The 14,540-nt window shown below is 38.0% G+C and overlaps 1 protein-coding gene across 2 annotated transcripts in view; it reads left to right on the forward strand.

Annotated features, from left to right (window-relative positions):
• Positions 1–10,290, forward strand: part of USP33 (ubiquitin specific peptidase 33) — a 65,300-nt gene extending 55,010 nt beyond the window's left edge. For both annotated transcript variants that reach the window (XM_047083982.1, XM_047083984.1), the window contains exons 22-24: positions 6,836–6,938; positions 8,658–8,726; positions 9,099–10,290. In XM_047083982.1, the coding sequence (XP_046939938.1) occupies positions 6,836–6,938; positions 8,658–8,726; positions 9,099–9,256 (330 nt within the window). In that variant the 3' untranslated portion in view covers positions 9,257–10,290. The remainder of the gene's footprint in view (positions 1–6,835; positions 6,939–8,657; positions 8,727–9,098) is intronic.
• Positions 10,291–14,540: the final 4,250 nt, after the last annotated feature.

Genomic DNA, 14,540 nt, shown 5'->3' on the forward strand with positions numbered 1-14,540 from the left:
GTCCTGGCCTCTTAACATCTTTCTTCACTAAAAGGTACCAGCCTTCCTTAGAGAAGTGGCTGGTTCATATTAATGTTAATTTCCAACTTTTAGTCATTTCTGTTGCGTAGGAAAATGTCCTTGTGTGTATGAAATGTACACCAAGATGTTTGGAGGAGAGGAACACTTGCTTAGCAGCTTACTCTCCATGGTCTAAGTAAAGGAAATTTCCTTGTGTCATATTGGAGTTTTCCTGTAAGTTTGAGATCGTTTCCAAGTTAAAAAATTTAAAATTGTGCAGTCCCTGGAAATTATCTCAACTGTTTGCCACTGGTAATTCTCAGAATAATGCTCAGAAATCTATTAAACTTGATAACCTGCTAATCTCAGGACCCTGGTGGGTTATTCTCAGGATGCTCATAAGACACAAGATGCTGCTGCTTTTAAAGATGTTAGCTGCCTGTGACACCAAGTAAAGGATTCTCGGGAAGATGCTTGGCAGTAGTGGCAAAATCCTATTTATGCCATCTGTGGATGCTTCAGTCCTACTCACAGCTGCCACCAGAGGGGAGAAGTTGCTTTCTTTTGTGCCTTCTATATATTGCATAGATCATTGATAATGCCTAAGCTGTAGTACTCCTGGCATGGGATCCTGGAAAATGTAGGCTTCTCTTCACAGAAGGGAGTGTAAGAATGAATGGAAATGATGCTTTATCGGCTATACAGTAAAGTCTGTCTCTTGTCACCTCAGTATTCATGCATGTAAGCAACAGCAGTAGCAACAATATCATGTTTCTGTTTAACACCGTGCAACCAGCTCATGTACCAATACATGCTGCATTTACATTTTCCTAAACTTGGGAGACTCAAAGTTCTATGAGTCACTATATCCATTTTTGGATGTTAGTCATTCATCTTTAGTTCAGTCAGTTCAGTCATAATATCCCTTTCATACTGTGAAGAATAAACTATAAGATTAACTACAACCATTATACCTTATATGAAATAGTAGAGGAAGAAAAGTAAATTTGTAATTATTTACAAATTTGCTAAATGTTTACAGATATGTATATGCGGTAAGGAAGAAATATGTATGTACAGCTGATCATTTACCCATTTCATATTCTCTGTTTTCTCAATCAGCACTTAAGTTGGTTGTGGTTGTATTTACCCAGACCATCATTACTGAAGAATCTGAGGTCTTTGTAATCTTGCCTGGTTTAGATTTCTCTAGTTGCCTATTAGCTTTTAACCTCTGGGTTTGGAAATACTGAATGGTGCTTGCTGTGGGTTGAATGGCGGTCCCCCCAAAAAGATATATCCATGTTCTAATCTCTGTGAGTTCACCTTAATTGTGAATATGACCTGATTTGAAAAAGGGTTTTGCATATGTAATTAACTTAAGGATCTTGAGATGAGATCATTGTAGATTATATGCATGTACCCTAAATTCAATGATCAATGTCCTTATAAAAAGACCTACAGAAGAAAGAGACTCAGAAGAGCTGAAAGCCATATATAGGCAGGAGGCAGAGCTTGGAATATATAGCCACAAAGCAGAAACTTTAAGAGGCAAGGAACAGAATTTCCCCTAAAATCTTCCCTAACGTATGTTCCTGCCTACACCTTGATTTTGGGCTTCTGTTCTCCAGAACTTTGGAAGATTAAATATCTGTTTTCAGATACCAAGTGTATGGTAATCTGTTATACAGTAGCCCTCTGAAACTAATACAGTAGGTATAATCTGGTTTTCAGACATAAGCCTCTTTGTTCCTGTTGTATAGTGGCCATTTTATTTCAGCCTTTAAATACCCAGTACTGTAACCCACTCTGCCTCTTGGTTCAGTGACTAGAGGAACCATACATAACCAGAGGAGTATTTCAACTTTTAGTCCAGAAAAACATTGTTGTTTCCCTGTGGAATTGAATACCTCCAAACTAGTAGAGGCCAAAGTTGTGGAGATGAGAAGCAAAGATTTGTGAGTATGTCATTAGGTACTTTCTTTACCTGGTATCTAGCCTCATGTATTCTGGTTATGGGGAAAATACCATATACTGATTTCTAGTTTGGAGCATATACCATACCACAGAGGACAGTACCAACCCCACAAAATTTTGCCACCCATGCACAAAAACTGAGTCTTCAATAGGCCAGCAGCTTTTAGGTGATGCCACATGATAAGGTCAGTGACTCCCATGAATGTGAGCCCGACGTGGGGCTCGATCTCACTACTGTGAGAACATGACCTGAGTTGAAATCAAGAGTTGGCTGCTTAACCAACTGAGCCACCCAGGTGCCCCACGGAAAATATTTTAGTAGACATTCTCTCTAAGAAGGGGTGACTAGTAAACACACAAAAGGGTACACTATCAGCAATCATTAGGAAAATGCAAGTTAAAACCTGTGAAATACCATCACACAATTCTTAGAATAACTGGATAATATCAAGTGCTTACAAGAATGCAGAGCAAGTGGAATCGTCACATGCTGGTGGGAATGCAAAATGTTACATGCCAAATGATAGATTGGCTGTTTCTTCTAGGTTCAATAAGCATAAGTGCACGTGACTCAGAAGTGTCACTTCTGAGTATTTACTCCAGAGAAATGAAAACTTATGTTCACAAAAACTTATGTTCACAGAAGGTGTGCCTGGCTGGTTCAGTCTGTAGAGCATGTGACTTGAGGTCGTGAGTTCAAGCCCCATCTTGGGCGTAAAGCTTACATTAAAAATAAATAATAGAAAAGAAACATGTGTACAGATGGTCATAGCAGTATTGGTCATAATTGACCTAAACTGGAAACCATTGAAATGTTATCGGCTGGCAAATGGATAAACAAAATGTATAGCTCTATAATGGAATAATACTACTGGTAGTAAAGAAGATTGGAGTATTGATGCATGCAGCAGCATGGATGAATCTCAGAAACATTAGGCCAGGGGAAAGTAGATGTGAAAAGGCTATGTGATGTTGAATTCCATTTATATGAAATATCTGAAAAGTGGGAAACCATGAAGACAATGTACATCAGTGGTTTCCTGGGGCTGAGAATAAGAGATTGATTGTAGGATGGTGCAGGGGAACTTTTTGGGGTGTCAGAAATATTCTAAACTGGTTTATGGTTGTGTTGCAAAACTATAAATTTACTCCCCTCCCCCCTTTTATTTTTTTTAAAATTTTTTTTTTCAACGTTTTTTTTTTTATTTATTTTTGGGACAGAGAGAGACACAGCATGAACGGGGGAGGGGCAGAGAGAGAGGGAGACACAGAATCGGAAACAGGCTCCGGGCTCTGAGCCATCAGCCCAGAGCCCGACGCGGGGCTCGAACCCACGGACCGCGAGATCGTGACCTGGCTGAAGTCGGACGCTTAACCGACTGCGCCACCCAGGCGCCCCCCCCCCCCCCCTTTTAAAGCAGGCTCCATGCCCAGTGTTGGACTTAAACTCACAACCCTGAGATCAAGAGTTGGATGCTCTATAGATGAAGCCACCCATGCATTCCCCCCCCCCCAAAAAAAAAGAAAACAGTGTGTGAGTGTAAAACTTAACACTGGAGTACAAATATAGGTGCCCTTGGTAGACTGGAACTTAAGTAGAGTTTCTGAAAAATTGAAAAAGTAGATAGGATCAGGTTGAAGAAGCAAACCAGAGGGCACAGGAAATATCATACAGATTTCAAGCTTGAAAGTGGCAGACACCAATAATAACCTCAGCATTCTGTCCCCTGCATTGTACAAGGCAACAAGCATAAAGGTTTTTGCGTGGATACAGCAGTAAATAAGGAGATGTGGGTCAGTTAAAGAAGGAATTATCTTAGGTGGTTTCTAATCCATAGAATTGTGATTTCTTAAATTAAGCTTTAAAATAAACACAATTGGGGGTACCTGGGTGGCCCAGTCAGTTGAGCATCTGACTTTGGCTCAGGTCATGATCTCACAGTTTGTGAGTTTGAGCCTTGCATTGGGCTCACTGCTGTCAGCGCACAGCCCGCTTTGGATCCTCTGTCCCCTTCTCTCTCTCTACCCCCCCCCCCCCGTGCTATATAAAAAATAAATAAACATTAAAAAATTACAGTTGATCCTCAGAGAGATAAAGACATAAAGATATATCATAAAAACAAAACTCAACAGATGAGTTGATTGAATAGCAGCATAAATAATGCTGGAGAGCAAAGTGGTGTACTGAAAGGTTTTGCAGAGTTTCTCCTAAAATGAAGCACAAGGATAAACAGATGGAAAACAGAAGTTTCAACATGTTGGATAGATATAGAATCCAATATTTTTCTAATAGGTAATTTTATTTTATTTTTTTAATTAAAAAAATTTTTTTGAGAGAGTCAGAGCATGTGAGCAACTGGGGGAGGGACAGTTGGAGAGGGAGAGAGAATCCCAAGCAGGCTCCACACCCAGTGAGGAAGATGACTGAGAGATTGAGCCCAGGGTAGAGCCTGACTCAGGACTTGCCATGAAATTATGACCTGAGCTGAAATCAAGAGTCCTATGCTTAATTGACTAAGCCACCCAGGCACTGCATATTTATTTTAGAAGAGACTAGAGGGGAGGAACAACTATTAGGGCAACAGTTTAGAGAAATTAACCTGAAGTAGAAAAAAACATGTGTCTTTTTTTTTTAAGTGTTTTTTTTTTTTTTTTTGAGAGTGAGCATGAGGATGAGTTGGGGAGGGGCAGAGAGAGAGAGAGAGAGAGAGAGAGAGAGAGAGAGAGAGAATCCCAAGCAGGCTCCACACTGTCAGCATGGAGCCTGATGAGGGGCTTGAACTCACAAACCATGAGATCATGACCTGAGCTAAAATCAAGAGTTGGATGCTCAAACCGACTGAGCCACTCAGGCGCCCCAACATGTATCTTTAAATTAATGAGGTGGTTGTAGTTAACTAAATATTTTAAAAACCCCACCTAGACACATAAGAAATATCCTAATGCCAAAAATGAAGTCCTGAAAGTATTCAAACCTGATAAAGCTATGTGTTAAGTGTATTTAATTGGTATAATCAATCTGACATTACATTTCAGAAATCTCCATTCTCTAGGGATAAATTGTGCATCATAGAAAGTCCCAACTTTAATTCTCTACCTTGAGACAGACATACTTTGATTTCTTCGTTAACCATCAGACAGCCACAGTGTTTTTCATTGCCTTTCATTGTTCTGTGGAAGCAACTATCTTATATCCCAGAAAGATCCTTGCCCTCAAATAACTTTAATAAATAAATAATACATGATGTATTGAAAGGTAATGAGTTCTGTGGAAAAGGAAAATAATAGAACAGTGTACTCGAACATAGTACAGTGATGATGGGAGGTGTCAGGTGCAATTTCAAAAAGGGTGATCAAGATAGGCCTTTATTGAGAAGGTGACATGTAAGCAAAGACTTGAAGGAGGTGCGGAAGGTTTTCAGATAAGCGTGAAAAGGAGTGATGGCCATGTAAAAGCTTTAAGAAGCAGGAATGTAAATATTTGGTTCTGGGAATAACAAAGAGGTCTATGTGACTACAAGTGAATACATGATGAAGAAAGTATTAGAAGATGAAGTCAAATCATGGAGCCAGATCATGGAGGTACTTCTGTGCTATTATAAGGATCTTTGGGGATAATGGCAGGGTTTTACTAGATTTGATTCTAGGAGAGACATTATCTGAATTTGGCTGTCTTTGTCCTCAAATAGTATGTACCATGGGCATTTAGTTACCCATAATGAAATATTTTTAAGAGTCTCCTGTCTTTTCACACGAATACAGGTAGATAAATTTCAGATACCCTTCATCTTTCCCAAGCTCTTTGCCTCCACCTTTTTTTTTTAATTTATTTTTTATTTATTTATTTATTTTTTTCAACGTTTATTTATTTTTGGGACAGAGAGAGACAGAGCATGAACGGGGGAGGGGCAGAGAGAGAGGGAGACACAGAATCGGAAACAGGCTCCAGGCTCCGAGCCATCAGCCCAGAGCCTGACGCGGGGCTCGAACTCACGGACCGCGAGATCGTGACCTGGCTGAAGTCGGACGCTTAACCGACTGCGCCACCCAGGCGCCCCTCCACCTTTCTTTTCATACTAGTTTTTCTATCATTTCAACTTCTTTAGTTGAAAGCAGTAGTAGCCCACATTAGCTAACTTAAGCAAAAAAGAAATTTATCAAAAGGTAAAACTGAATAACCAACTTCTCCAGAATTTTAGGATCCAGGCTAGTTCTGAGTATGTAGCTAACAAAATTGACATTGGAGTGACTTCATTCTCACCATTAGATCGCTCCTGAAGATTTCCATTTCTAGTAGAGTTTTGCCTAGATGAGTCACATACTCATTTCTTTAGGCCTTAGAAGAGGGAATGGAACAACTTTAGGGACTTTTGTCCCACCACTTTTGGGAATTTGTCCTATACATATATGTAGATTGTTGGTGAAATGACATGTACAAGATTATTCTTTGCAGCACTGTGCTTGTAATTCATTGCAGCATTGTGTTTGTAATAGTAACATGTCCACTAATATCTTAAGTGAACAGAAGTAAAGGGTAGACAGTGGATATGATATGTTTAAATAAGATTTACACATTTGATTTTTAATAAATATGTAGAGTATTTGTTGTTTTGAAGACTTACCTTGACCATTTTCAGTTACTGTCTTTGATTCTCCTTTTGTGTATACTTGTAAATTTTGAGACATAACCTAGACTTGTTTATTTATAGTGTTACTGTGGTACTAAGATAACTTAGCATCAATGTACATCACATTCTTTACGAGGAACTGGCCTTCTCAGATGCTAAAGTAGAATGGTTGTATTCTGCTATAAAACAAGTTTTAGATATTAGGTGACTGATTTTTTTTCTTCCTATAGCTAAACAGAGCATTCCAAGAGGAGGACTCTCCAGCTACTTTTTATTGCATCAGTATGCAGTGGTTTAGAGAATGGGAAAGTTTTGTGAAGGGTAAAGATGGAGGTAAGTGGTTAACTGAAAAATGAAATTCTTTGTTGGGGCGCCTGGGTGGCTTGGTCGGTTAAACGTCCGACTTCGGCTCAGGTCATGATCTCACGGTCCGTGAGTTCGAGCCCCGTGTCGGACTCTGTGCTGACATCTCAGAGCCTGGAGCCTGTTTCAGATTCTGTGTCTTGCTCTCTCTCTGCCCCTCCCCTGTTCATGCTCTGTCTCTCTGTCTCAAAAATAAATAAACGTTTAAAAAAAAAAAAAAAGAAATTCTTTGTTGATTTTTTTTTTAAATTAACAAATACTTTTTGAGTATCTGTATGCACTTGGGATTATATACCAGTGAGAAAAAGAGAAAAAGATCTAACAGTCTAGTTTATATTCTGGTTATATAAATGCTTTAAACCTATTTCATGAATTATAGCATATTCATAGCAGGAATAGAGGAACCGAACAAAATTAGTCTACAATCTTAATATCGAAAAGTTAAAAAAAATCTTCCCGACATTGGTTACATAATGGTTTAACCATTACTACTTTGTGGACTTTAAAAACAAATTTGTGGGGCGCCTGGTCAGCTCAGTTGGTTAAATGTCTCACTCTTGATTTCAGCTCAGGTCATGATCTCATGGTTTGTGGAATTGAACCCCACACTGGGCTGTGTGCTGAGGGTGCAGAGCCTGCTTGGGACTTCTCTCTCCCTCTTTTTTTGCCCCTCCCCCACTTGCATGCACTTTCTCTCAAAATAAATAAACATTATAAAAAATTTAAAAATAGTTTTTGTGACAGTATGTGTAAAAAGATGTTCTTGATATATGAAAAAGGTTGCAATACTGTATACATCCTCTGAAACTTTTATATTTAAAAAAATGGCAAACATATGCAAAGGCAAAAAACCCCACAGATATTAAACCTGCTTATCTCTCTGTAATGGGATTACAATATTTTTTCTTCCTTGTGCCTTTTTTTTTTCCTTCAGATTTTATAATGAACACGCACTGTCCTTTTATATTTTGTATTCAAGGGGAAAATGGGTGTTTTTCCCCCTTAAATTAAAAAAGGATGTATTTTAACATTTCATTTTATAATGCTTTTGTAATGTTTTTAGTTTAAATAATGACAATCTGAAATAAATCGAGAATTACATGATTTCTTTTTAAAAAATAGTTTTTTTAATGTTTATTTTTGAGAGAAAGAGAGAGCGTGAGCAGGGAGGGGCAGAGAGACAGGGAGACGCAGAATCCAAAGCAAGTTCCAGGCTCTGAGCTGTCAGCACAGAGCCCAGTCCAGGACTCGAACTCACGAACCTCGAGATCATGACCTGAGCCCAAGTTGGATGCTTACCCAGCTGAGCCACCCAGGCACCCCTACATGATTTCTTTTTAAATTACAAAAGAATTGTTCTTTTATAGTATTAAAAGTGAATTTTATTTTACTTTATTTATTTATTTTTTAAAAGTGCATTTTAACCTGTGATCCTCAAATGGATAGTTAAGATTGAGATTTTGGATGGTAGTGAGAGAGCCTCTCTCCCTCTTTCTTTCTTGGTTTTGTTTTGGGGGAACCAAAAAGACCCAAAAAGAAGCTCAGAAGACAGTTCAGAATTCACTATAATAATTAGTGTGATTATATAGTTACATTCCTCAACTATTTCAAGCACAGAATTATGTAATTCTTTGGTGCATTCCTTTGAAAAGTATGCATTTTGATCATTTGTTTTTCCTTTTGACTTAGATCCTCCAGGTCCTATTGATAACACTAAAATTGCAGTCACTAAATGTGGCAATGTAATGCTCAGGCAAGGTAAGTTTGACTAATATTTAAACTATTTGTCACTGTTAAGAATATATCATTACTAGCCATCTGTGCCACATTTTTTACGCAGCTCAATGATATAATTCATACATGAAGTAGGACAAATACTTGCCTAAAAGTTGCCAGTGTTTGTTATTTGAGCAAAGGTTTTAAGGCTTTTGTATGAGCTAGGAAAGAGTACTTAAGACAGACCATATGTTGCAGCTTATAACAATATGGGCTGGTAATCTGAAAATTCATGTTCCACAAGTTCTCAGTTATCCCTGGAGTATTCATGCTGGGGGGAGGGTACATTATGAATGTTTTTGCAATATGAATATGTAGGATTGTAAATATTATTCTGTTTGCACTTAATTTTAGGAGCAGATTCTGGTCAGATTTCAGAAGAAACATGGAATTTTCTACAGTCTATATATGGTGGAGGGCCCGAAGTTATCCTACGACCTCCAGTTGTTCATGTTGACCCTGATAGTCTGCAAGCAGAAGAAAAAATTGAAGTAGAAACTCGGTCCTTGTAATTTTGAGGATATAGAAAGTTCTAATGAGAAATCATTTTCATTTCCTCTCGCATACACATGCAAAAACATTCCTAAAAACATGTTTATTTTCTTGATTTTTAATATTTTATCTCTTATTCCTTCTTACTGGGCATTATGGAAGAATGTGTTAAAATGTGTGATATACTACAGGTTGGTATATTTAATGCTAGATAACTTACCGTAAAGTCTTTCAGTGTGATATTTTTGAAAGAGAAGGGATAATTGTGATCATTTGGTAATCAGGTTATCTTTGACCTTTATACTACATGCAAATCCATAGTATCCTTTGTAGTTTTGTAAATACTTTTGCTTTGGAAACTTTTTCATTACCTTAAAATACCATAACTCTGACCAATCATTTCAGTTCTCCAGAAACCTAATTTAATTGTATAGTTTTGACATGGCTTCATATAATAAAGAGCCTATTTTAAATTGAAAGTTGTAGTCAGAAAAATGGTAATTTCCTAAAGCTCAGGAAACGTTAAGGTGTCACTTCTTTTGCACTGCAGCATATAAACTAGCATATTAATATTTACAAAATGTCTTTTTGAATGTATCAAGGATGTATTTAGTTTGAGTGGAATTTGTGTCAGCAGTTATCAGTAACTTATTGCCTCTTATACTGTAAAAGGTTAAACTTCAATTCCTGTAACCCTGGATAGTATTCATTAATATTAGTAAAAAAACTTAGAGTTAGTTTTAGGGCAGTTTTTATTTTGAGAGCATGAAGTATGGAATGTGTTGATGAGATTGTTGATAAAGCTAAAGACACTTGCAAAATGATTTTTTTAATGAAATGCATAAAGTCTTTTTGGATAATATAGTATGCACTGCTATTTGCTTGATTATGTGATGTCAAAACTTTAACTATATTCCAAGTACAAAAACAAACTGGATTACTTTGAGGATGTTGAATAGCATTCATGATGGTTTGTTTTGGTGTGGGGCAACTGCCACCAGCTAAAACAGTGTTGTTAAAATTAGTTCAATAAAAATGATTTTAAAATGTGTAACTTGGGTGTTGAATTGACTTGATGAATATTAAGTGTGAAAGGTATAAAGTTTGTTAATATTAATGTCTTCCTGTTATTTCTTAATCACAGGTAGGCAAAATAAGTCATTTGGTATAGTACTTAAAGTTTTGATGTTTAATGAAACAGCGAGCTTAATTAATCAGCATTAAGATGTATTTGAATTTTTAAAAAGATGTATCTAGCTTTCAGATTTCTTCTTCCTCGTAGTTACATTATGATCCTCTTCACAGATTTAATGATGTTGTATCCAACTCTGAATCACCAGAGTTTATTGTAATTTTGGTATTTAAGAGATAGTCAAAAAAGGTTTGTTTTTAATAGTGCTTGTCGTTTATTGAATATTTATGATGTTTCAGCCACCTTACTAAAGTGCTTTACTTATATTTAATCCTTATTACAGCGTTATGATTTAGATCAAGTGGCTTGCCCCAAGTTACACAGCAAAGAAGTGGCAGATGGGGACTCCCAACTCCAGTCAATGTAACTTCATACCAGTGCTTATTCACCATTTTATAATATCTCCCAATGAATTCTTTTGAAACAGATGATAGTATTAGTCACATTCATTATTAGCATTACTATTTTCATAACAAACTTTGGAAGATTATGTGTGATTAATTATATCAGAAAGAGGTAATTTCCCTGTATTTTGAAGCTGTAATTTCCCTGTATTTTGAAGCTGCTCCTGTAACTCTCCAAGATGATAAGTTTGAATATACTTGTTACCGTTTTGAAGGATTGCATGTAAGGGGATTAGGTAAGAAACTCTTTCTCTTTTTTTTTTTTTTTTTTTTGAGAGGGAAAGTGCATGTACAGAGGAGGAGCAGAAGGAGAGGGAGAGAGAATCTTTTTTTTTTTTAATGTTTATTTATTTTTGAGAGAGAGAGAGTGTGTGTGAGTGAGCATAGTGGGGGAAGAGGCAGAGAGAGACACACAGAATGTGAAGCAGGCTCCAGGCTCTGAGTTGTCAGCACAGAGCCTGATGTGGTAGCACACAGTTTGAACTCACAAACTGTGAAGTCATGACCTGAACCGAAGTCAGATGCTTAACAGACTGAATCATGCAGGCACCCAAGGGAGAGAGAGAATCTTAAGCAAACTCCACACCCAGTGTGGAGTCCAGTGTGGGTCTCAATCCCAGGACTGTGAGATCATGACCTAGGCCAAAATGAAGAGTTGGACACTTAAACGACTGAACCACCCAGGTGCCCCAAGAAACTATTTTTTTAGGGGAAAAAACCCAGGCCACTGTTCAAGACTATTTTAATGATAACACAGCTACTACTAATCACTACTAATGCTGAATTCCTACTAATGCAAATGTTTGGCACAGATTAATATGCCCAAGTACACACAACTAAGTGTCAGAATTCAAACCCAGATGTGTCTTACTTCAAAATCTATGCTTCTTTCAGAAGTCACAAGTAAATTTCCATTTAGAGAATCCAATTACTGTTTCTCAGCCACTATTATATCCTGAAACTTCCTTCTTTAAACTTGCCTGGTGCTGCATTTTCTTTCTCCGCATATCTCCCTATTTAGAGGGCTCGCTCACTCCCTTGCTTTCAGCTATCACTTTTTTTTTTAAAGCAATCTCTACATATAATGTGGGGCTCAAACTCTCAACCCCAAGATCAAAACTCTGTGCCAAATATACATGCTCATATGTCAGTCACATAAAACTCAAAAGTTTGAAAAAGCAGTATAAATAGTTATTAGAATGGGCTCTAGAGTCCAGTGAATGTATTGGTTAACTTCTGGTGCAAAAATGCTATATAACAACCACAAAAACTCAGTGGTATACAAAAACATTTAGTTATTTTACAAGTTTGTGGAGTTCAGCAAATCAGGCTGTGGCTGGTCTCCACTGGGCTCACTCATGTATTTGCATTCAAGTTGGGCGTTGGCTAGGCAGGTATTGAGACCTTGGCTAGGCTCACTCATTTGTCTTGAATTGGGCTCTGTTTCTTGTGTCCTTCACCAGGCTAACCCAGGCACGTTCTCTTGTTCGTGGCAGAGGAGCAAGTTTTTTTCAAGCCTCTGCATGTGTCCTATCTGCTAATAACTCATTGGCCAAACCAAGTTACATGGTGGAACCTAGAATCAAGGGATGTGGGAATACAGTCTACTTTTAATGAGAGGAACTGCAAAGTCACATGGCAAAAGGTGTGGATACAGACAGATATGAACAATTAATGCCATTAATGCAGTCAGTCTAATGTAGTTAATTGCTCATTTTTGAATCCTGGCTCTGCCACTTACTAGCTGTAAACTTTGACACATTCCCTGATGTTGGTTTCCCCATCTGTAAAATGAGTATCTACTATCTTGGGTTGTTGTGATACTAAATGCTTTAAAAGATACAAAGTACCAGGGGCACTTGGGTGGCTCAGTGGGTTAAATGTCCTGACTCTTGACATCGGCTTAGGTCATGATCTCACAGTATGTGAGACTGAGCCCCATGCAGGGCTCTGTGCTGACAGCTTGGAGCCTGCTTGGGATTCTCTCTCCCTCTCTCTTCTCCTCCCCTGCTCACCTGCACATGCGCATGTGCTCTCTCTCAAAATAAAAATAAACATCAAAAGATACAAAGTACATAGTAATTGTATATCTCTTTCCAATTTTGGGTGCAAAATATGTGCCCTGACAGATACATCATCCTACTGTGCTTTTTACATGTCATCAATGGCAGAAAGTCCAGGATCCCAGTCCATTTCTCTGTATGGCTTTAATTGCTAAGTGGGTAAGGACTTCAGTAACTCATGTCTGAAGTGTGTACATTTGGCAAGATTATGAACGTATAATTATGATAGCAACTGTTCAGGTATAGATTTATCAAACAAGCTCTTTGGGTTTAAGTTCATTCGATTTTCTTTCTCACCCATGTGAACTTGTGCCATAGGACCTGTGGACACTGAAGGGTGAAACTGTTCATGAATATAACAGCACGTATAGTTCTCTAACAGCAGTCATGATGCTACTCAGGTTGAAGACTATCTTTTGTAGTGTAACAAAGCCCTCAAAAGTTGGTTAAAACAAGGATTTATTATTTTTCACGATTCTGTGGGTTGTCTGGAGTCACTCATGAGGCTGCACTGAGCTGGCAGATATGCTATGTTGTTAAGTCCAAAAAGGCTCCTGACATAACTGGAGCCTTGGTGCTGATTGTTGGCTGAGCCACAACATTCATTTCCATCAAGGTCTCCATAGGATCTTATCCTCCAGGACCTCTCCATGTGGCTGCTCTCAAGAATAGCCTGATTTTCCTTACTTAGAGGATTCCAAAAGGGTGAAAGAAAAAGCTGTAAGGTTCTAAACGGTTAGGTCTGGAACTGACACAGTGTCATTTCTGCTATCCTCTATTGGGAAGGAACTATATAGGGGCCTGAATACTAGGTGACCATTCACTGGGAGATCCCAATATAACCATCTCACACATTTGACCAACCTGGTAAAGCAAGGGAAAAGCAGGAGGGGGTCACACATACTTGGTTATTCCACTTTAGTGCTACAAGGATTAATCTGGGCTCAGATGGTCAGAACCCAGTAAAGTGTTCTTTCTTCCACTGTAAAGTTACTGATCAACTTTTCCACTAATAATTTTATCTACTGATGAGTATTCCCTGAATCAATGATTTCATTACAGGTTGCAAAATGGCAATTTAATCATTCTAGGATTTCTTGTGAGGGACTTTTTCAACATCACTCTATAAATGAATCGTAGAAAAAGAAAGTGGTTCAGGATCTGTGATGTGATAAATGTTGAAACCAGTACTAACTTGGTGCTCCTGTGGTCAGTTGAGATCCCAGAGATTAGTATCTATGGACTGTACCATCCCTGGAGGATGAATGGAGGATCATGAAGGAATGGGGGGATCATCTGAAGAATTGTTATAATTCATTTATCCTTTTCAATATTTCCAAATCTTTCCTTTGCTAAATTAGACTGTTAAGAGTTTCTTACCTGGGCTATGCTGTTGCCCTCTTTCAAGCTTAATAGAATTGCCTTCAGCCTAGGTGGAGAGATGTTGTAATAAAGAGTCCCACAAAATTAGTTGTTGGATTTACTGTAAAGAAGCTGTTGAGGATACAGTTCACTATATGACATAATCTTGTTTTGATAAATTGTGGAACAAATTTATCTTTGATCTTAGTACTGGGAATAGTAATGCCTCCCCTGAGCAACTGGTTTGTTATCCTATGGATGCTGACACTGTCATAAATGATCT

This window comes from Lynx rufus, unplaced genomic scaffold (assembly GCF_022079265.1).
Source record: "Lynx rufus isolate CCGP_SWC_20201006 ecotype Redwood Valley unplaced genomic scaffold, mLynRuf1.p SCAF_2, whole genome shotgun sequence".
In the NCBI taxonomy this organism is placed as follows: Eukaryota; Metazoa; Chordata; class Mammalia; order Carnivora; family Felidae; genus Lynx; species Lynx rufus.